We start from the raw sequence: 24,548 nt of genomic DNA, 5'->3' as shown, positions 1-24,548 counted from the left end.
CCTCATAAATAGGTAATTGAGCACTGTAGTGATCCTATCAGTGACTATGTAACTACATGAAAACAGACCAAATGATGCCTGTTTCTTGTAATACTATTACGAATAGCGTTACTGAAGGCTAGCTCTAGCTCCATAGTTACGTTACTCCAAGCTTCTTCCCTTGTGAACACCTCCGCTCTTCACTCTTCACACACTACGCTCCGATCTGCACACTGCTGTTTACCTTTTCCTGCTACAACTGAATTCCCACGGGACTTCAGCGCAAGACTACAGCCTTCTGTAATGCTACTTTACAAGAAACAGGCATCATTTGGTCTGTTTCCATTTAGTTACATAGTCACTGATAGGATCACTTCAGTGCTCAATTACCTATTTTTGAGGGGGGAATAAACTTCAATATTTCGCCGTGAAAGCATGAACTGTCCTCTCTGAGGACATCCACCAGACCAGAGGGCGCCTGTGGATTGTTGTTGGCCGCGGCAGGCGAGGGAGGAAGTAGAAGGATGCCGGTCGGGGTTGCTAGCCTGGCTAAGGAAACTACCACACAATTAGCCACTGCAGAGCAGAGGTGTCAAAAGTATTGACATTCATTACTCAAGTAGAAGTACAGATACTAGGGTTTGAAAATACTTTTGTAGAAGTTGAAGTATCAACTCAAGCTTTTTACTTAAGTAAAAGTGTAAAAGTACTGGTTTCAAAACTACTTAAAGTATAAAAGTAAAAGTAATGTAAGGCAGAGATCTTCAACAGGAGGTCCTCAGAGTCATTGCAGGGGGGCCTCCAAATAATTGTAAATTTTGAGTCTTTAAAAAGAAAAAAAAATGAAAATGCCTTAACATAATTCCAATATATTATTAGCAAATATAAATTCCCACTGATGATAGGCTTACTGGCCTATAGGTTAGGTAGTCACTAAGATATCAGCCCACAGATACAGTTAATCCTAGATTTACTGTGCCACATATGTAACATTCAAATATGATTTATAAAATCATGCCAACAATTAATATTTTAATAGCTTATGAAAAAAGGGTATGTAAGAAGGCTTCAGGTTGCCCTAACAGTTATGTGTAGGCCCCGTTTAATATGTAACTTAATTTCATACAATATGTAGTAGGGGTCCCTGCTACATCTCACTTTAAGTTAAGGGGTCCTTGGCTTAAAAAATATTGAAGACCCCTGATGTAATGCCATTAAGGACAAAAGCTTAACCCCAAAACGTGGGGACAAAACCCCACTTCCACAAAAACATATTTTCTAAAGGCCATAATGACTATAATAGCTAAGGTTATATTAAAATCATACCTGCAAACTCAGAAGGGCTGAAAAAGGTGACACATCTCTTCTGTTTTTTCAGACAAGGGCGGCTACAGTCTGGAGTAGAATCCTCTCCAGTGAAATACAGACACACTTTTACACCCGTTTAGCTCTCAGCATTTTAACCGTGTTCACTCCAGCTGCTAGCTAACGCAGCTAAATCGCGTTACCTGCTGCCAACTGTAGTGTTAACTAGCGTCCCGGCGGCGGGCGATGTTTCAGTTCCCTAAGACGTCCGTTTTGAGCATCAGAGAGAAGCGCAGTTATTTAAGTGGCACCTAAATAAGGCACCGAAATCCCCGTTGCTATTCGGTCCGGTAGATAACGGTGCGTTAAGGCACCGGTGCCGTATTAGCACCGGGTCTGTGCAGGTGCGATTGATCGCGTACAAACCAATAGGGTGTCGGAATGATATATGTTTATACTTCTCATCCAACCACAACCACAGTCACATTCACTCTCTCCGTATGGAGCGATCTGGATAGTTTTTTTTGTTTTTTTTTGTTTTTGAACGATGACAAGCCGGAATGAAAACAAGCCGAACTGAAATATGAGTAACGAGGCTATTTTTAAAATGTAAGGAGTAGAAAGTACAGATAATTGCGTGAAAATGTAAGGAGTAGAAGTAAAAAGTATGCTGTAAAATAATTACTCCAGTAAAGTATAGATACCCAAAATTTCTACTTAAGTAAGGTAACGAAGTATTTGTACTTCGTTACTTGACACCTCTGCTGCAGAGACTCATATTCACCAACGACAGCACACAAAATGGATATATATTAGGGCTGAACGATTAATTGCATTTGCGATAATATCGCGATATGTTAAAACGCGATTTCCTAATCGCAAAGGCTGCGATTTGGTCACGTGACTCACGAGAGCAAATCAGTCCGCACTCCGTAGTCCGCAGAGAAAGCATCAACTTAGCACGCTAACGGTACGCCGTACCTTGAGCAGATTTCTGTCATTCAAACAACTCTGAGTTGTAGTTTAAAACTTGTAAGGGTTTTATTCGGGCTCCAGTCCACACATGCAATTAATGAATACAGGCACGCAGAACTGAAGGCTCGGTTAGCAACGATTAGCTCTGATTATCGGTTAGCTCCGGTTAGCTCCATTATAAAGATATGGAGCGGGAGGAGGTACCGGCGAGGAGGGGGTAACAACCAGACTCTGATAAATGACGTTCGGGGAGCTGTCACAGCAGCGTGGCCACGGTGTTTCAACGGTTTTATTAGTACAGTTAGCTAATCCCACGGCAACACCTGCATGCTACTACTAACGTAACGATAGCCTCTCTGAGCTAGTGCAGCGTCGTTGACGCTGTCATGCACACGGCACGCAACTTCATGAGGGAGGGAGGGGCTGGAGGCAGCTCCTCTCTGTGCGCTGTTAAAGAAAATACACCGATGTATATATTTTACTTATTTAACTGTCTAGTAAAGTTCAAAGACAGTGTTTAAAAAATGCAATCCACGTTTACATATGTCTATGTAAATAATAATTAAATAATCTAAATACTACTAAGTGTTGTAAAGCCACATTTGTTTTTATATTTCTGCAATCTGCACTTTAGTGTGATTTATTTTTCTTTCATATGAATGTTTCCACCAGGCTTGGTCAGTGCTCAATATACTACTGGGATTGAAGTAGTTAAATAAAAGATGTCATTCATATAAATTCACGCATCACCTAATTTCACCATCACATACAGGCCTGGCCTCCAGGAAAGAACAGCTTGTTTAATCTATCTAATCTTGTGAAGTTCATACTATACAATGATTTATTGCTAGTTTTTGTTGACTAATACAGAAGACAAAGAGCTTAAAAAATTATCGCATATCGAATCGCAATCGCAATATTTTTTAAATAAATCGCAATTAGATTATTTTCAAAAATCGTTCAGCCCTAATATATATGCTACAAATACACACGGAACTGCTGCGTGATGATTATTACCGGAGCCTGGCTGAACACACTCACTCATGCCAGACGGCAGCTAGCAGCTAAGAGGGTAGGTGAATTTAAACAATGGCTAAGTTGCTAAATGCATCTTGTTGTCATGTAAGGGCCCTGTTCATGTTGCACAGACATTTTAATTGCATTTTGTGTCTGTTAAGAGGCAAAAAGACACTCTTTATCTTATGCCCCCATAACTGCCGTTTTAGCTGAGTGGGAGCTCTCGGCATTAACTGCAGCAGCTCCGTGTTGCTAGCACCGATTCAGCTCGTTTTTTTTTTGCTATCGACAGTACTCATATACATATAGCGATCAAGATTAACGTAAAAATTGCCCGGAGTTCTCCTTTAAAGTCCTAAAAAAGTCAGAAAAAAAGTTTCTTAGCCATCGTAGAATTTAGTAAATCAAGCGAAACAAAGATTTCATTTTTATAAGCAGCTACCACAACGCTGACTCCCAGCAGCCTGTTTCACAGCCTGAATATGAAACTCTCTGCTTCTGGGGGGATTTATCAAAGGCTCAGTCGGCAAATCTGCTTAAATCTGCTCTGAGTGTTGGTGTAATTACAGTGTGAAAAACTGTTTCCTGTCTTTTTGGTTTGGCGCACAACTAGTTGGGCCAAAATTCATTGTGAACCTAAATTGGTATTTGGGTCGGATCAAAATTTGCAAGGGGCCAAATTTGGCCTGCGGGCCTTGTGTTTTCATCTCGACCACCAGCCGGAGCAGAGTGGAGGAATGAGTTTATTTAAGGGTGGTAGTGTAACAGCTCAGTTTTGTGTGATGACCTTTGGGGACCCAGGATAAATCAGATGATTTCATTATGAAGCTGCGTCCTTATCACAGTGAAATCAGCTAATTAGCAAAGTATTGTTGAGACTGATATTTAATGTATGTCTGTCTGTGTTTCAGCTTTACCTCCAGACGTTCTTAAAGTGATTGTTGGTAAAGAGGAGCAGCAGGAGTTGGCCCCCCGGGGGGGGAAAGGGGGGGGAGCGCCCCCAGAACAAAAAAAAAAAAAAACCCCAGCCACATTAAAGAGGAACAGGAGGAACTGTGGAGCAGTCAGGAGGGAGAGCAGCTTCAAGGGCTGGAGGAGGCTGATATCAACAAGTTCCCATTCACTCCTATCCCTGTGAAGAGTGAAGATGATGAAGAGGAAGCTCAGTCGTCACAGCTTCATCAAAGACAAACTCAACACATGGAAACAGAAGCTGATGGAGAGGACTGTGGAGGACCAGAACCAGCCAGGAACTCCCATCCACTTTTACAACCAGAGACTGATGACAGTGTTGATAGTGATTTTTGGAAGGAGACAAGACAGCGGTCATTTAGCTGCTCTAACTGTGGGAAAAAATTTGCCTGCAAGGCAGATCTGAAACCACACATGAAATGTCACACAGGAAAAAAAGCTTACAGCTGCTCAGTTTGTAATACATCTTTTACACGGAAAGGAAGTTTACAGTCACACATGAAAACTCACACAGGAGAAAAACCTTTTAGCTGCTCTGAGTGTGGTAGAGCTTTCACTCAAAGTGGAACCCTGAAGACCCACATGATGACTCATTCTGGAGAAAAACCTTTCAGCTGCTCAGTCTGTAAGAAATCTTTGACACACAGTGGAGCTTTAAAGATGCACATGAGAATTCACACAGGAGAAAAACCTTTCAGCTGCTCAGTTTGTAAGAAATCTTTTACCCAGAGTGGAGGTTTACAAAAACACATGAGAATCCACACAGGAGAGAAACCGTTTAGCTGCTCAGTTTGTAAGAAATCTTTTACCCAGAGTGGAGGTTTGCAAACACACATGAGAATCCACACAGGAGAGAAGCCTTTTAGCTGCTCAGTTTGTAAGAAATCTTTTACCCAGAGTGAAAATTTACGGTCACACATGAGAAATCATACAGGAAACAAACCTTTCAGCTGCTGTGAGTGTGGTGAAGCTTTCACTGAAAATGGACACTTGAAGACACACATGAGAACTCATACTGCAGTGTTTGTGAAAAAAGATTCAACTGATTCAAGATTCAAAATTCTTTATTAATCCCACAAATAGGGAAATTCACACTGTTACAGCAGCAAGGGATAAAAGGAGAGGACACATGCTTGTGGCAGAGTTGCTGTGGGGGGACTGACTGGATAACATAACATTAACCCAGTATGGCTACTCTAAAGTACTTTTACCGATTGACAGAGTAAGATACATAAAACAAACTGAGCTACATTGGGTTGGATTGTCCGTACGTTATAATTGACAGGACAAACGGGACAAACGACCCAACGGAGCGACCAATTCTATTCTATTCATAGTATCAAATCATAGCAAGAGTTATCTCAAGGCACTTTACAGATTAGGTTTAGACCCCACACTATAATTTACAAAGACCCAACAATTCCAGTAATTCCCCCAAGAGCAAGCATTTAGTGTGACAGTGGCGAGGAAAAACTTCCTTTTAGGGAGAAACCTGGGACAGACCCAGGCTCTTGGTAGGCGGTGTCTGACGATGACGGCTGGGGGTGTGATGAATAGTGGCAATAATAATCACAATAAAGATAATGGAACTATGACTAGAAATAGTAGTTGTAGTAGTTCATGGTGTTACAGGGTGTAGAAGGGCACTGCAGGGCGTTACAGGGTGTAGCAGGACGTAGCAGGGCACTGCAGGGTTTAGTAGGGTGTAGCAGGGCATAGCCGGGCGCGGAGCAGGACCACGGCGATAGCTGCAGCCATGATTTAGGTGCCACCCTAATCCAAGGAAAACTGCTGGTCGACAAAAAACATAAGGACTCCAGGGAATAAGCTCCCCAGAGCTAAGTTAGTAACAAGCATTTCTGGGACATGGATGCACACAGATGGAAAGAGAGAGGAGCTCAGTGTGTCAGGAAGAAGGTCCTCCGGCAGTCTAAAACTATAACAGCATAATTAAGAGCTGGTGCAAGACAAACCTGAGCCAGTTCTATATGGGTTGCTAGATGAATCTGACAATTATGAAGAGAAGCAGAAAAAAAAAACGTTAGTGGCATTAACAGATTGTCTATTCAGCAGTATATCAAACTTAAGATCAGGATTTCTTTTACATTATTTGGGTGCAGAATGCCACATAGCTACTTTTCAGCATTGTACCAAACAAAAAAACAATCGTATATGACAAAGAGTAAAAATGAACTGCTAACAAGGTCCACGCTAGGGCTGCACAATTAATCAAATTTTAATCACGATCACGATTTTGGCTTCTCACGATCAAATTTGCGTGATCGAGCGATATTTAAAGTGCGTCATTCCGTTCATAGAACGCTCCTTATCAAAGTTTTTGCAAAGCCAATCTAGCATAAACCACAGTCTGAACACGTGTCTCCATGAGCAAATCAGAGTTGTTCCCTGCACCGCGCAGCTTAGTTTCTAGATGTAGACAGTCACAGAGGACAGAGTAACGTGAGGAAAATTCCACAACACATAGCAGTCGGTCATCATAAGCCGGTCACAATATTTACCAGTTTACCAGTATTTTGTCCTGTCTGTTTTGTTTTTCATACAACAGCAGTGACCAGTGCTAGTTTGTGTCTTTTAGCTCATAGCTTTAGCAGCAGACTGTTTGACATCCCGCTGTTGGAATCATGTCGCACTACACCGTTTAGCTGTCAGCATTTTAGCCGTGTTTAATCCAGTTACTACTGTAGCTAACTGTAGGCTAACGTTACCTGCTGTGTAACGTGTTATTAGTGTTTTCTAGTGTGACATGCAGCAAGGTTTATGTTGCTTCTAACACGGGTTTCGGAGCATCAGAGTGCAACGCAGACATGTAAGTAGCAGTGTAATGAGCCACCGAAATCCGGATTGCTATTTCGTCAGGTAGATACCTTGCGGCAAACGTGCATGTTTGGAAAGCGGTCGCACAACAGCTGAAATGGCATACTCCTTCACAGTATCCTTCAATAAAGGATGAATGTAGCACAATATGGATGTAAAAGCAGTTGTGACAATAACATTTGTTTTGGTTAAAATCAACAAATAATCATGATAATTAATCGTGATCTCAATATTGATCAAAATAATCGTGATTATCATTTTGGCCATAATCCTGCAGCCCTAGTCCACCCTCATTAATTAGAATGGTTTGTTTTACCCCACGGCATAAACGAAAGTTAGGTTTTAGTGGCAGTTCCCGGTAATGCCGACAGAGTCTATTCTGGCGGGTCACAGATTTCGGTGTAACAACGGAAAAGCCTCATGCAGAATGACCTTTACGACAGCAGGTGTGGTGAAAACACTTTGGCCGCTAGAATCAACACAAACTGAAAGTTACAAAGAGAAACTTTAAGTCTCCCATATACATTTAAACTGGTGTTTTGCCTTTGTTTCGTATGTCTTTGTAGCAGTTGAATTGCAAAGCAGGAAAGGGTGCAAATCAATTCGAGATACAGACAATGAAAAGATGATCAAAAAGGAGCAAAAAACAAAAGTGCACATAGTGGCCCAATGGTTAGCACTGTGGCCTCACAGCAAGAAGGTTCTGGGTTCAAATCCAGGTCGTTCCGGGCCTGTGTGTAGTCTGTTTGTTCTCCCCATGGTTGCGTGGGTTTCCTCCGGGTGCTCCGGTTTCCCCCACCATCAAAAAACATGGTTCTCCAGTCAGTGCCCTTGAGCAAGGCACTGGCTCAGATCTGGAGTTGGTCCCTGGGCTGCCCACTTTTCCCTTGAGGAATGGGTTAAATGCAGAGAATGAATTTCGCTACATATATGTGTATGTGACAATAAAGTACCTTTACCGTTACAATGCCAGAAATGTAAACAGGTAAACGGTAAGGTTCAATTCAAAATACAAACATATAAGCATATGTGCTAGTTATTCACTGCTGCTGCTTCCAGTCCCTGCAGTTAGAAGTAGTCTTGGACAAGACAGCCTTTAGATATTTATAATAATTTACAGAGTAATCTAAAATTGGATGCACTGATACCGATGGGTCGACTCAACAGTCTGATTAGAGACCTCGTTCATTTTAACTGACTGCTTGACATAGTATAATCATGTCATTTTACAGTTTTCTTTATAAATGGGTTTTTTCATTTTTAACTTATTTGTATGAAATACTTTTATAAATACTGATGTCTTACTTGTCTTGATATTTCAATCTTTCTTATTTTCATTTGATTGTATTTGTGTTTGATGCAGGGCTGTAGTACTCGAGTCCGGTCTTGGACTCGAGTCCGGACTCGAGTCCGTTTTTCTATGGTCTCGGACTTGTCTCAGACTCGCTGGTATTCGGACTCGGACTTGTCTCGGTCTCGGCCACTGGTCTTGCCAAATATGGCTTTTGGTCTCGACCAAATCCAGGTGTCTTTACTCTGTACTATGTTCCCATATAACATTTTCGCCGCTACCTATGTTTGTTTACTAGGAACATAATTAGGGTGACCATACGTCCCGGTTTGACCGGGACAGTCCCGATTTTGAAGTTAATGTCCCGAGTCCCGACAAAAGCCTGTCGGGACGCTAAAATGTCCCGGTTTTAGGAGGAGCGGCATCAGCCGATTTTGCCGGGGCTTCAGCCCCGAATGTTTTGAGTGTAGCCCCGAATGTAACTTTGTCCAGTTTATTTTTCCGAGGCGAATACAACAGGCAGCTACGTGCGGGGTCCGACCATGTTGTGTTGGTTGCTATCACCTAGCAACCGTCTCTACGTGAGGAAAGCTGTTAAAGCCGGGTGAAGTTTTCGGAGGAATCATAGCCAAATCAGTGTAATACATTGATGCCATCAACACAAAGTTAAGGAGCGCAATACTAATGATTTAGTTTAAAGTTCCTGTGACGTTTCCAGTCTATGGTTCAGACTCAACCACACGGAGCTCTGAAGAACACCTGTGCGTCTCTTGGTGTCCACTCTGTAAAATGCAGCGCAGCCTCAGGTTATAACGGATGCACTCTACTGTGGACATGCTGCGGTAGATGTGTTGCGTTTGTGCTCCGTGTATTTCTGCAGTAGATTCGGTTTTCCACCACCGATGTAGAGCAGCGTACGGCCACTTCTCTAGCTAAACTCTTTGTCTCATTCAGACACCCAGACAGGGCTCTGTGTCTGTCAGAAGGTCTGAGATCTACAGCAATCACGTAATGCACAGCAGACTATGGTGCAGGTAGATTTCTGAAATACAGTGACTTTATTCTTGTAATAGCCTATTATAACTTTATTTTTCTCAAAATCACGACTCCTCCAAATCACAGAGAACACAGATATACTGTATTTTGAGTGTGCACAAAGTTTTGGACATTGCTCAAACACATCTGAAATATTACAGTCCAGGGGTTTATTAATAGGCCTACATTAACAACAAAAGAGCAAAACAGGAGGGGGGAGTAAATGATTCCTAGTCTATGTGTGCTGACTCAGATATAATTAGAAAAGTTCATCCAGAGGAGAATAAATATTTGAAAGCAATACAGAATGCCTGTTAGCCTTACTTCAATACATTCCATTATGTTTTTATATTTGGATTGTAATCTATTTTTCTTTTTACATAAAGATATTTGCAGAATTTCAATTCAATTCAATTTTATTTATAGTATCAAATCATAACATAAGTTATCTCGAGACACTTTACAGATAGAGTAGGTCTAGACCACACTCTATAATTTACAAAGCCCCAACAATTCCAACAATTCCAGTAATTCCCTCAAGAGCAAGCAGTGCGACAGTGGCGAGGAAAAACTCCCTCTTGGGAAGAAACCTCGGACAGACCCAGGCTCTTGGTAGGCGGTGTCTGACGAGCCGGTTGGGGGTGTGAACGAGCCGGTTGGGGGTGTGAATACAGAAGAATACATTGATTACATACATCTAACACTGTTATTATGAGGTATCACCATATATCATCATTCTGTTTTCTTTAGATTAGAATATATGATATCAAGGGGAATGTCTTTACTTAAAAATCCTGGGTGTTGTGACACTGTTTTTGCTTTTAAATCAACAAATAATAACCCCAAATGACTGATAATGTCATGGACGCATTAGACTTTTTTTTTCCTGTCCTGGACTCGGTGCTGACTCTGACCTTTTTGGACTCGGTCTTGTCTTGGACTCGAACCTCTCTGGACTTGGTCTTGACTTGGACTCGACTAGTCGTGGTCTTGGACTTGTCTTGGACTCGACAAAGGTGGTCTTGACTACAGCCCTGGTTTGATGTTTCACTCTGTACTCAGGTCTCTCTTGTCTCAATGTGATTTACTGATCAAATAAAATGTGTATATATCCCAAAATAGACCAAAATGTTGAAAAAAAACTTTCAATTTAAAATTTTTGACCCACAAAAATACAAGAAGTTGCTTGTTGGTCGACGGGAAGACAACACGTAATCCGGACTAACTAAATCATAAGAACTAAGAGAACTTCTGTAGCAACTTGAGTCATTAGTTCTGTTTAAATTAACTCTTGTGTTGTCCTCCCGGGTGAATACTGAAAATCAACACTTTTTTTCACACATTTTTCAATGCTTTTTTCAACATTTTTGACGGGTTATCTTAACGTTTTAGTCACTTTTTAAAACATTTTTAGTGCCTTGTTTGACGCTTTTTTCAAAGCTTTATTCTGCGGTTTTCTAGGTTTTCAATGCCTTTAGTCGCTTTTTACAATGTTTTTGGCGCTTTTGTCTTTATTATGTCATTTTAGTCAACATTCTTTGATGTTTTTTTAAACATTTTAATTGCCAAGAGTGCTGCGTTGAACCATCCATGTTATTTTTGAAAACTTTGAAAAGGGGTCAGACGTCAAGTCTGACCCCTTTTCAAAGGACAACAGGAGGGTAAAATGTCTGATTCTAGCAGCATTGCAGCTGTAACATTATTCATTTTAACACAGAAGATACGGTTTTAGTTTCTATGTATGGGAGTGCTGAACACTGGCCAGCAGAGGGCAACCTTGTCCTATATTGAGTGCTCCTGTTCCTTTTGGCTTGCCTTAGTAAAGATTAAAAGACAAAGTGGTAGAAATAGGGAGGGAATTAAGTATCAAGGGAATATTAGAAATAGGAGAAAATCAAACCGAGACAAACGGGTCATTATTTAAATGTTTAATGTTGTTGTGTACTCAATAGAGTAGTCGGCGACATACACCTTAAAACTTGGTGTGTAGCCTGCCATTAACCCTCCTGTTCTCCTCGGTTCAAATTTGACCCATATTCAAAAAGCTTCTATATCAGAAATTTAAACTTATAAGTTTAGACAGAAGTGTCGACCACAATGTTGAAAAAAAAGTCAATTTTGACCCAGAAAAATAAAAAGTTGCACGGTCGACGGGAAGACAACACAAGGGTTAAATAAAGAAGAAGAAGACGAAGAAGGAGGCTTGCTGTAGTGCGGAGCCTTTTTGATCCCTGCAGCTACCGTAGTGTAGCAGTATGAGTTGAACTCCTAACTACCTGGCGCTCTTTTGTAGTGTTGACGAACTGACCGAAGAGCCGGTTAATTAACCCGACTCGTGTCACTGAACCGGGAGACTTGAGTGCCATACGTCAATGAACTCCTGTTTTTTTTCTTTTACTTCATTCGTGCCTTTGTGTGTAGCTGGTATTCTTCTGCTACTGTGTGTGTAGTAATCTAGCTCATTAGTGCCTCCACTGGAGTGGTGGTGGTAGAATCAATCAGGAAATGAGCTACCTAGACCGCACACTAGGACACTACTGAACGAGACCGAATGTAACCGTGCAACCGGCCGGCCCGCTCGAGTCTAATGTAATCAAACGGTGTCTTGGTTCTCGGCAAGTTTGAGTTATTAACCAAGCCTTGTTTCTGGTGCATCTTAGAGGATTGTGTTCATGGCAATTCACACATTATCGAGGGGGAAGTACAGTACATCACATACAAATACACGTCATGTTATCTTGGTAGTTATGTTAAGTTAAATGTTAAAGAAGTGAATGTTGCTACGTGGTAGGTAGGCTGTCACGAGGAGAACGCACACCAGGCTACTGAACGAGACCGTAAGGACCGTAACCGAGGGTACTGCATGAGTCTATACTCACAAACGGGTGTCTAGGTTCTCGGCAAGTTTGAGTTATCAACCGATCCCAGAAGCCTTTATTTCTCGTGCATCTTAGATGATTGTGTACATTCAAATTCAGAGACTACATTATCGATGGATATCACATACAAATACACGTCACGTTATCTTAGTAGTTATGTTAAATTAAATGTTTGTTACGTGATAGGTAGGCTGTCAGCAGGAGACCGTGCACCAGGCTACTGAAAGAGACTGTAACCGTGCCTAATGCATGAGTCTATGTAATCACGGGTGTCTAGGTTCTCGGCAAGTTTGAGTTACCGATAGCAGAAGCCTTTATGTCTCGTGCATTTTAGAATTGTGTTCATGGAAATTCATAGGCTACATTACCAAGGGGAAAGTATTATATCACATACAAATACACGTAATGTTATCTTGGTAGTTATGTTAAGTTATATGTTAGTAGTGAATGTTGCTACATGGTAGTTAGACTCATGAGGAGAGAGCCCACCAGAGTACCGAATGTAACCGTGGCCAGTGCGTGAGTTTAGTGTTGGTCAGTATGAGTGTGTGAATAGTATGTCAAGACCGAATGTGACTGCAACCGCCCGACTCTTCCGTGGTGTCTTGGTTCCTGGCGGGGGAACGCGATCACACATTGCCGTTATTTATTATATACTGAACGCTTGTAGATCTTCGGTTGGCGGGTTGTCCTTCACCTTACCGGTTGAACGCTGTGAATGAAAAGCGAGTAACACTGATAGCTGCTGCGGTTTGCATCCTCGGAGCTGCCTCCCTCTGGGTCTACTAAAACTCAGCTTGAACGGTATGTGGGCTAAATGGGGTCGGATTTATTCGTTAAACTTATTTGGTGTTAATTATTATTTTCTGTAAACGCTAGGAACGCTGAAGCTGGCAGAGATCCCTGTTAGCTGCTTAGCACTTCAACTACTGGCTGCTGTTTTGCCGAGGCTGCTGTTTTGCCTAAGACGGCTTTTGCCGAGACTGCTGCTATTTAAAAATCCTGAGTACCGTAGCCTATTGCTGCACGCCTGTCTTGCCTTCACGGCTACTGGGCAATATATGAGCCTTTTGTTTTATGTGAGCCATTGTTGAGGGGTTTGGCTCCCTACCTTAATTTGGTTGATTTAGTTGTTTCTTTCATTATTTTCTTTCTATTTTGTTTTCAATTTAATTAAAAGTTGTAGTTATATTTTGTTTAGTTTTCTTTTCTTTAAGTGAGTTTTTTTACTTAAACATTGAGTTTCTTTGGTTATGTTATTGTGCTAATTATAAGTGTTTTGTTTCTTTTGAGTTTTATAGCAAAGTCTTTTGAATTCTTGTTTTGTACGGCCTGTGGGAACCCATACTGGTTCTGGCCTTTATATTGTATCTATATTGGTTGAATTTCTTTCAATTTGTTTCTTTATAACCTTGTTTATATTGATTTGTGATGTTCATTCTTGTGGAGTGAACCCCTTTAATTGTGTGTGTGTGTTTCCCATTTCTCCCCTCATTTTTAGTTGCTGAGAGCCGAAGGTGGTGGTGTTGGTGTCTGAGTGGTGGTATCTCCTTCCCGGTGTGCTGTGAGACACAGCACACCGGGAAGGAACGTTGTGTTGGTGTTTTAGTTATTGAAAATGTTGTGTGTCTGACATGCCGGCCGGCAGTTCTGTCAAACTCCGTTGTGTGGGAGGGGCTTAGGAGACGGTTTGGGCTGCAGCAGAAAGGGAGGAGGGACTGAGAAGTTGTCGATGTTCAAATTTGTTGGCAAAGTCCTGGCTCTTCACAATCTTACCTACTGCAGCTTTAATGAGGCCGGTAAAATCTAATTTGCGCTGAACGTAATTTTTAATGGACATCAGAGACAGTTGATTGAGTCGATTTTGGCCCATCGTGAATCGGAGTCTATTTTTAACTAGTCCTAGTTTTGAAAAAGAGCGTTCCCTGCTGGTGTTGGTTACATGCAGTCATAAATAGCAAGAGTGCCATATCAACATTTGGAAACACTGATTGTAGTTTCCTTGCTCTTATAAATTGCAGTAGTGAACTTCCTGAGGTGTCCTCATTTTCTTTGACAAATTGTCTGAATTGTCCAATTTCATCCACAAAATCTTTTTCTAGATCACTTGCATATTATTTTCTGCAGACTAGCTGCTTCTATGTGTAGATCTTGTAGGGGGATGGATGGGATCTTGTTCAAAAACCCAAATCTACTGAATTCCTTTTGTAGTAGCGATACCTCCTATCCAGCTCGGCAACAAGACGGTTCACTGGATTCATCTGCTTGTTTTTTTCTTTTTCCTGTGTCTCTACTTTGTAGACTTGGGACAAAGATGGAGACATGTTTTTTGCATCACTCTCAAACTTGTCAAAATCTTCTCGTAGACTGGCTACATAATCCCTCAACGAGCTGACCAAACTAACACAGTGGATCCACTTTGGCGACACGACTGAAGCGTGGCATCGCGACGTCATACCTCCATGGTTGATGCTCCACGCCCTTGACCGGCAGCTGATTGGATGAACGCGTCACGTGGGTTTGGCTACTCCCACATTTCAAAACACTAATGGCGGCTCGTTCAGAATACAATCTCTTATTTTACGTAAATAGTTAACCGAAACCTTTTTCTGAAAACATTGTAAGTGAAAAATAGGCCATACAGTTGCTGAATCTGTCTTCATTTCAGATCGACCACGGTCAGTTTGAAAGATTTTTGTATACTTCTATTGGATAGTCACATTCAACGGATTCACTTGCATAAAGATGGGCATCAGCCAGCTTTTTTTGACGCGCAGCATTTTAAAGTCGTTTGACGTCACCCAGAGGAATAAAGTGGAGCGTGACCAAAATGTCGCACGGCCAGGTGGATCTGCACTGTAACAGCATTACATAAATCCAGGTCAGCTCCCTGTAAAGTAGTACTAGTTTTGTGGAAATGCTGCAGTATGTTGTTCCAAATATTACACAGAATGGCATTCTCTACTGTAGTTTGTCCATCTTCACATACAGTGTCCTGAATTCATCCCATGTAGTAAGCCATTGGGTTGTGTCATTACTGATCTTTTGCAGCGACTCCTGGATTCTGGCATAATTCTGTTGCAGTGCTTTTGTTACTTGCACGTGAGCTGACCATCTAGTGTCTGAAAGGCTTTTCAAAGTCTAGATCTTCTAGTTGTCATTTGGATGTAAACCCGCTGTAATTGTCTGCCAATGGGATGTGGATTTGGAGGAAAAATTCAAAAGTGTCTGCACATTAAAAAATTCCTCCGTCTCAAGGCAGCAGTTAAAAGTCCCATGGCATGAAAATTTCACTTTGAGGTTTTTTAACATTAATATGAGTTCCCCCAGCCTGCCTATGGTCCCCCAGTGGCTAGAAATGGTGATAGGTGTAAACCGAGCCATGGGTATCCTGCTCTGCCTTTGAGAAAATGAAAGCTCAGATGGGCCAATCAGGAATCTTCTCCTTATGAGGTCATAAGGGGACAGGTTACCTCTGCTTTGCCCGCCCAGAGAATTTGGCCAACCCATGAGAGAGAGACATCATGGCTTTTAAATGAGCAAAGTGGCAGTTGGTCAAGGCCACACCCCCACCCTCCACTTTGCCCCTCTCTCTCCTCCTCAATAGCTACAGACACAGAAATGGCACATCCTAAGGAAAGCTCATTGTGGGACTGGCTCTAGTGGCTGTAATTCTGCACCAAGGCTGAATTATGGGAAAGAGACTTCAGATACAGTATTAGGGGACCACTAAGGTCTATATAAAAGAGACTTCAGATACAGTATTAGGGGACCACTAAGGCCTATATAAAAGCATCCAAAGAACACCATGTGATGGGACCTTTTTTTTGACTGGTGTCTTTACAATCTATCACTGATAACGTGAAAAAAATAGAACCAGCCTTAAAAACTGACCTGTGTAATATGCGTGTCATTGTGGAATAACTCCCCCAAATTCCCTGAAATATTACCAATGACATGATGAGCTGTCTGCTGTAACAGCTAAGGATCCCGCTGCAGGTGTTTCAACCCCATCTCCGATGTTAGCCGATGCTAGCTGGCCGTCCTCCTGCTGTGGATCTTGTCTTCGACTGGATGAAATTTCAGCAGCCTTGAAGTATCCAGTCAATTTAGGGATTTTTTTCAGGATATCTTGATCACGTTGTTCTTTTAACCTTTGTACTTTGTGTTATTGTGCTCCACTTTCATACTTTCTTTCAGTCATTCTGCCACTATGCCGTCTAGCAATAGCAGTGACGTAAATGAAAATGATTGACATGATTTGACCAGCAGCAGCTGTTCACCTGCTTATTATTTTTAAAGTTTCTTACAAGATATAGTGTGTAGCTTTTGTTTGATATCTAGTGTTGGCAAAATAACTTTTTATTGAGTTTCCTGTTAGTGAAATGCTCTGAGTGAATTTAAGCTGGGCTTTTATTGTGAAGGGCACTGAAAAGCCAGCGTTATGGTAGTGTTTGTTTTTACATTTTAGATTTATTCACGGTTTAATATTATGCTGTTTTCTCCAAATTACTCCGAAGTCATTTTGTGGCTAGGAAGGAAAGGGAACAGTTATACAGCAGCTGCTTTGAGTTTTCAGACTGTTCTTTTAGCTGTGTGTGGATGTGAGGAAAACAAGAGACAACAGCTCCTGAATATCTCTGCATGATTTGATTTGGACTGAACAGAATCCAGAGTGAGTACAGCAGCCACAGTAGAGGTCTGCTGGATTTCAGGACCAGAGAGGAATGAAGGAGGACAACCAGAACCCGGAGCAGCGGAGCAACAAGGTCCCCAGAAGACAAGCAGCAGACTCGGACTCTGATACCAGCCATGTTCAGGTCAGTGTTCATGACACAACAACCGCTCTAAAGAAACCAGGACGAGAGTCGAGGCTCCATGGGTCATCCGTTTCTTCTGTTGTTAGAGATCAAATGTGGAGAAAGGAAGTTGTAGGAGCCAATTGAGTTATTATTTTTGTTCACTAAATGTCTGTAATATACTGTACATTCTGACCACTAGGGTGTAGTATGGGATATATAATATAAAATATTTGTGTCGTCGTTGAGGTTATATTGCCTTTTATGAAGACTAATAAACTGCTGTTCATATTGTTAGAAGTATGATGAATATAGTATAACAGTTGTTGAGATAATTAGAAGGCTGATAAAGTTTTAAATGTGTTTTTAAATGAAGTCAATGATTAAGGATAATATATAAAGTCCTATACACTTGTTTCTATAATGGTTGTAACAACGGCAGACTGGTCAGAGACCAATACATCTTTTTAGATGATTTATTAGGGCCTCAGCGCCAACAGCATTGAAGGCCCTATTGAAACTGAAGGAATTATTATTCGGCAAATGAATCGCCTTTTTGAGGGGCTTAACATACTCAAAAACTCACCAAAATTGGCGGCTGCATCAATTCTGTTAAAAATATTTATGTATTTTAAGGTTTTTTGGAATAGGCACACAAAAATGGCTCTAACTCTCTCTCTCTCTCTCTGTTTGTCTGTTGCTATAGAAACGGAGAGGAGGAGAGGGACCCAAATGTCACCACTGTTAGCACTGTGACTAATCCTTCACAACATCTGGATATTTAAAGATTCATCAGAGAGTTCACACTGGAGAGAAGCTGTACAGCTGTGACAAATGTGGGGCAGCTTTCACACGACAGAGTATCCTAAAATTACATCAACTCATTCACACTGGAGAAAAGCCGTACAGCTGTGATCAATGTGGGGCAGCTTTCACACGAAAGAGTACCCTAAAATCGCATGAACGCATTCACGCTGGAGAAACAGCGTACAGCTGTGATCAATGTGGTGCAGCTTTCACATGACAGAGTACCCTAAAATTACATCAACGCATTCACACTGGAGAGAAGCCGTACAGCTGTGATCAATGTGGGGCAGCTTTCACACAACAGAGTATCCTAAAATTACATCAACTCATTCACACTGGAGAAAAGCCGTACAGCTGTGATCAATGTGGGGCAGCTTTCACACGAAAGAGTACCCTAAAATTGCATGAACGCATTCACGCTGGAGAAACGGCGTACAGCTGTGATCAATGTGGTGCAGCTTTCACATGACAGAGTACCCTAAAATTACATCAACGCATTCACTCTGGAGAGAAGCCGTACAGCTGTGATCAATGTGGGGCAGCTTTCACACAACAGAGTATCCTAAAATTACATCAACTCATTCACACTGGAGAAAAGCCGTACTGGTGTGAACAATGTGGAAAAATGTTTTCTCTGAGTAGTCACCTTGAAATCCACCGGTGTTTACACTGGAGAGAAGCCGTACTGGTGTGAACAATGTGGGAAAACCTTTTCTCAGAGTACTCACCTTGTAAGCCACCAACGTGTTCACACTGGAGAGAAGCTGTACTGGTGTGAACAATGTGGGAAAACCTTTTCCCAGAATTGTAGCCTTAAAAAACACCAGCGCATTCACACTGCCTCGTGAATAGGGTTTGGTACTGAGACTTGGTGCTAATATGGCACCGGTGCCTTAACGGCCAGTATCTTCCGGACCCGATAGCAATGGGGATTTTGGTCCCTCATTTCGCATTAATGCAAATAAAGTGACTTAATGAACTTGATTTTAAGATTTTTATTTATTATTTATTTATTTACTGTAAACAAAACCTGATTCCACCTGCGCCACTCATCTGTACATGCAAGCCCTGTCTTTCCACCAATCACTGCATTCTGCACCTGCAATAATGGTATCAATAGTGTGTCATTTCTCCACGTACTATTAACATTACTATTAAGCATGAACATAAGTATATTTAATTAGATTCAACCTAATCATTGCACATATTGTACTGACAAAGTTTTGTTTAGCATCTAACCAGAAGTGTAAAAGAAGCAGTTTACCTTCGGAGCGAGTAGCGACTCTAGAGGCATAGTGAGAGAAACAAAGTGTCTCCCCTCTGCTTTCTGACCACGGTGGGACATCTGTAGCAGGAAAAGTTAGCCACGGCTGAGCGAGGTGCGTCGCCGTGACGTCAAGTGGCATTTTCCGAGAGGTGCACGCACGCTCGGCAGTAGCTTGGTAGCGTTGCATTTCCCCCGACTCTTCTTCTCCACAAACAACATGAAATCAAGGAGAGGGTTAACTTTTCTTGCTACACCCAAACGAAACATTTTTTTACTTTATTGTATTTCAAGTATATTTATATTTCCGATAGTATGTTGAAAATGTACTTACACAAATTGTACTTTTTGTAAATATATAAAAAGTATACTAGCACCACGCTTTCACACTAACACTTTTAACACACTTTAAAGTGCCCATATTATGAAAAAATCACTTTTTCTGGGATTTGGGGTGTTATTTTGTGTCTCTGGTGCTTCCACACACATACAAACTTTGAAAAAAATCCATCCATGCTGTTCTGAGTGAGATACGGTTTCTGAATGTGTCCTGCCTTCAGTCTCCTAGTGAGCTGTTCAAAATCGGCTCGGACTGTGACGTCACAGTCCGAAATGAGCTGGCTAACCACAACCGTTAGCTCATTAGCATGCTAACGCTAACGCTAATGCTAACGCTAGCATGCTACGTCGTTCTCAATAGCAAAGCACTGCTACAACACACACAAGTTCACCATAATCTACAAAAGAATTACTTACATGTGTCCTCATTTAGAAGTCTCCCAGCTAATCCTGCCTTGTAACTGACCAAAGTTGGAGAAACAGGCTTTCTTTTACTGTCTCTAGAGTTAGCTAGCTGACATGCTCTACATCTGAGCTACTGCGCATGTGCGTGTGCAATCAAAGATAGTACAGAAGAAGAAGATGAATAGAGGTCTCACTCTGTAGCTAAAACAGAAACCAGGTGAAAAGAGGATCTGCAACAGTGAGAGAGAGCTGTGCAGTACAACAACAATATGGTGTTTTTTGAAAATTAAACCATGTAAACCTATTCTGGTACAATCTTAAAATACAGTTATGAACCTGAAAATGAGCATAATATGGGCGCTTTAAAATAATACTATATTTCACTTTATAGAAATATATTGTACTAAACACTATACTTTAAGTGAAAGTTATGTGTACTTTCTAAAGTGTACTTATTTGAAATTTGTTTTTACACATATTTTTGATATATTTTAAATTGTATGCTCAAAATTGTCATTGTAACATACACTGAAAGCATATTTTAACAGTACACATTTTAACATCAATACTGTAATATTAAATTTGAGTGTATTTTAAATTACATTTGAGTCTAATTATGAAGTGAAGTTATTCACGCTAGTACTTCAGGACATTCTTTTAGAAAGTGTTCCATAGTATTACTATGAAAATGCACTTAAAACAATTTATGAAATTTTGTGCTGTGTGTAAAGTACACAGATAGCAATTATTGCAGCTGTTCTGTAAATGTTTAATCAGTTTGGCAAACAAATATGATATAATACATCTTACACACAAAATTACATTAAAGAAAACATTAAATGCACACTTCAAAAGTACAGGTGCACAAAAAATGTGTGTTCTGCTGAAAAGCAAGTGGTTTAAAGTTGGTGCAGTGCTACATTATGATTTAACAGATTGCGTTACCCATATTGCAACAGACGAGTTAATACTGGCTAAATTATAAGCAAAACTATTAAGTTCACTCACACTGTGTTAACATTGTCACAAGTGTTCAAAAAAGAACATTTCATTGGTATTTAATGGAGAAAAGGCAGGGCTAATACAAACAAGACCAGTTGGAGAGTGTACAGATCAAAAAGTCGCTGACAGTATTCATGCGTATAGGACTGATATGTAGAGGTCGGTTTGGCGTTGATGTCTGTAAAATTGTACCTCCCCAAGAATTTTAGTCTCTTTCAACATTGTCGGGAAGTGGAATGACATTCATTTTGTCCTTGGACTTAACCATTACATTTACGCTTGAGTGTTTGGGGATGCACAGCAAATACATCATGGGTGTGAGACACCTCATTTATAAATGTGGAAGATATAGTTAACTGAGCATCTCTACACACCTTTCCTCCACTCTTTTACTAAAATACAGAAGTTGGTGGATGTGGATGAGGCCCCATCATCAGATGTAAAAGCCACCAGGGTCATAACTTCGCAGAATGTTCCATCATTTAACTGTACAACTGAATTATTTCTCTTTTTAAGAGGTGTAAGAATGATAAACCACACTGCTACAAATATAACGGTCATAAAATAAACCTGAATGAACTGTCACTCCTATTAAACTTTCAATAGCCATCCTCTGCAACACAGATGTGCTAACTTTCTTTGGGCAGCCAAAACCTCTGACATTATGTTAAAACTCCTTTGATTTCTTTCTTAAGCTAGAGGTACTTTGAAGTTTGTCAAATGTCTTTATGCTGTCATTAGCATTTGCCATGGTAGTCCCTGCTTTTTTTTTCTCAAAGTTGAGCACAAATTTCCGCAGCGCTTGTTCTGCCACATCCACATCTCTCACTTTAGCCACAGAGATGTAATCTGTTTAATGACACCCAAGCGGACACTGTGTTGGTACTCAGGAATGAATCCAGTGATCGTCTTGAAGCTCTCAAGTTCCATCAAAGGGGATGGGCCTTTCACACCCATTACTGGATTGGCAGGTGTTGCCAGCATAGCATGCCGAAAATGATCCATCTCTGTCCGTAAAGGTGGTTCTGGGGTTTCCCAGACTTATGGACCACCACCAGTGTGAAGGCAGAAGTCACACCCATATTTGCCATTGAACTGTTTTGTGTTTCTCAGGAGGGGGCAACTGAATCTGAGGATACCAGGAGTAAATTAACTTTGCTTGTATGCTCTACATTTTCTGAGTCCATCCATTTAATTCCAGTCTGTTCCAGTTCCTTGAACTCTGCCACAAAAGCAGTTAAAAATGTGATCATATTTGGCTTGCTTTTACCAAACCATAAGCATGGTATACATATGTTGGCTTGGCGATCTTTTGGTGACAGCTCTATGATTTGACACTGAATTGGCCATATCTGAAAATTATTGCTGTTGAAAACTGGAATTCCATCACAAATCCACATAACTGATACGTCATCAGCCCCAAGTCCACTCTGCTTGAGTTTTTCATATTCAGCCCCACACTGAATATCTGAAATAATGCCTGGAATTGATTGTCTTTCATTTAAATGCATCCCAGATTTTTCCACAATGTCCACTATTTGGGTTGATAGACTAAGTAAAAGAAAGTAAGACCCAACCCTTAAGTTTCTCTCAATGTTAAATTCAGCATTACAATAAGAACAATCTTTTGGAGCTGTCTCACTGGGTCCCATATAGCTTTCACAGTTGATACAATAAAAAATGGGGCACATAGTGGCCAAACTGTCCATACGCTTTATGAAAAAGATATGAGGTTGCTGGCACCAAGCATTAAACATTGTAAGAAGATCCTGAAGAGCTACTCCTGTCAAATTGTGCCTCAGTACATATGACATGAGTAAGAGCAGACTCTGTCCTTTTGTGAGGGGAGCACCTAGGTATACAGGATCGTCATCATGGTGTTTCTGTAATACAAGACAAGATTGCTCACACTCATATCTAAAACACAATAGGAAACATAAGCCAAACTTATAATGACAGTGTTGTCCTATTAAGAGAGATGTCGCTTACATGTAATGTAAAATAACCAATATACAGATAATCTGTAATTAAATGGTAGTACCTTCCATTGGTTTGAATCTTGATTTCGGGCTTGGCTCCTCTCTTCTGCTCTGTGTTCTTGTCCACTTCCATCATCTTCCTCTCTGTCCTCTTGTCCACTTCCATCATCTTCCTCTCTGTCCTCTTGTCCACTTCCATCATCTTCCTCTCTGTCCTCCTGTCTCTCTCTATCCACTTGTTGGTAAGTATCTGCATTACAATGATCTGTAAGACAAATCTGAAACAAATATAGAGGAATTAAGTGCAGCTTCAGTGTGGTTGAACATTGGAATATAAAAATACATTTACTACTAAAAACCCTATGAAAAATCGAGGAAGAGGTGAAGTGACCCTGCCCGGAGGAAGCCCGGGGCCCCCGTCTGGAGCCAGGCCCAGATGGCAGGCTCGTCAGCGAGCGTCTGGTGGCCGGGTTTGCCACGGAGCCCAGTCGGGCACAGCCCGAAAAAACTACGTGGCCCCCATCTCTCCAGCCCATGGGCCCACCACCTGTGGGAGGAACCGCTGGGGTCAGGTGCGCTGCCACACGGGGGGCAGTGAAGGTCAGGGGCCTCGACGGCTGAGCACCGCTACGTTGGAGTTTACCCCGGTCGACGAGAGGGTCGCCTCCCTACGCCTGCGGGTGGTGGGGGGGAAAACTGACTGTTGTTTGTGTATATGCACCAAACAGGAGTTCGGAGTATTCGGCCTTCTTGGAGACCTTGAGTGGAGTCCTGCATGGGGCTCCAGTGGGGGACTCCATTGTTCTGCTGGGGGACTTCAACGCGCACGTGGGCAAAGATGGAGACACCTGGAGAGGCGTGATTGGGAGGAACGGCCTCCCTGATCTAAACCAGTTTGTTGTTGGACTTCTGTGCTAGTCATGGATTGTCTATAATGAACACCATGTTCGAACATAGGGATGCTCATAAGTGTACTTGGTACCAGAGCACCCTAGGCCAAAGATGATCGATTTTATAATCGTTTCATTTGATCTGAAGCCGTATATTTTGGACACTCGGGTGAAGAGAGGGGCGGAGCTGTCAACCGATCACCATCTGGTGGTGAGTTGGGTCAGGGGGTGGGGGAAGACTCTGGACAGACCTGGTAAGCCCAAACGGGTAGTGCGGGTAAATTGGGAACGTCTGGAGGAGGCCTCTGTCCGACAGACTTTCAACTCACACCTCCGACGGAGCTTTTCATGCATCCCTGTGGAGGCTGGGGGCATTGAACCCGAGTGGACAATGTTCAAAGTTTCCATTGCTGAAGCTGCGGCAAGGAGCTGTGGTCTTAGGGTCTTAGGTGCCTCAAGGGGCGGTAACCCACGAACACCATGGTGGACACCGGTGGTCAGGGAAGCTGTCCGACTGAAGAAGGAGTCTTTCCGGGGTATATGTTATCCCAGAGGACTCCGGAGGCAGTTGCAGGGTACCGAAGGGCCCGAAGGGCTGCAGCCTCTGCCGTGAAATAGGCAAAGCAGCGGGTGTGGGAGAAGTTTGGAGAAGACATGGAGAAGGACTTTCAGTCGGCACCAAAGTGCTTCTGGAAAACTGTTCGCCACCTCAGGAGGGGGAAGCGGGGAACCATCCAAGCTGTGTACAGTAAGGAGGGGACACTGTTGACCTCAA

At 41.8% G+C, this 24,548-nt stretch overlaps 1 protein-coding gene and 1 pseudogene across 1 annotated transcript; both read left to right on the top strand.

The window, feature by feature from the left end:
• The first annotated feature begins 4,468 nt into the window (after positions 1-4,468).
• On the top strand, positions 4,469-5,709 carry LOC120559399 (gastrula zinc finger protein XlCGF17.1-like). Its single transcript, XM_039801095.1, has one exon. It carries the CDS (start codon positions 4,477-4,479, stop codon positions 5,317-5,319), a length of 843 nt encoding a protein of 280 aa, XP_039657029.1. The 5' UTR covers positions 4,469-4,476; the 3' UTR covers positions 5,320-5,709.
• Positions 5,710-17,015: 11,306 nt separating this feature from the next.
• Positions 17,016-18,878, top strand: LOC120558521 (annotated as a pseudogene).
• Positions 18,879-24,548: the final 5,670 nt, after the last annotated feature.

Source organism: Perca fluviatilis, chromosome 5 (genome assembly GCF_010015445.1).
Source record: "Perca fluviatilis chromosome 5, GENO_Pfluv_1.0, whole genome shotgun sequence".
Taxonomy (NCBI): domain Eukaryota; kingdom Metazoa; phylum Chordata; class Actinopteri; order Perciformes; family Percidae; genus Perca; species Perca fluviatilis.
This window is presented reverse-complemented; position numbering and strand designations above follow the sequence as displayed.

Bases quoted from the DNA above. Each gene is read 5' to 3' on its own strand.
- LOC120559399 (XM_039801095.1), top strand. From the start codon at position 4,477: ATGGAAACAGAAGCTGATGGAGAGGACTGTGGAGGACCAGAACCAGCC.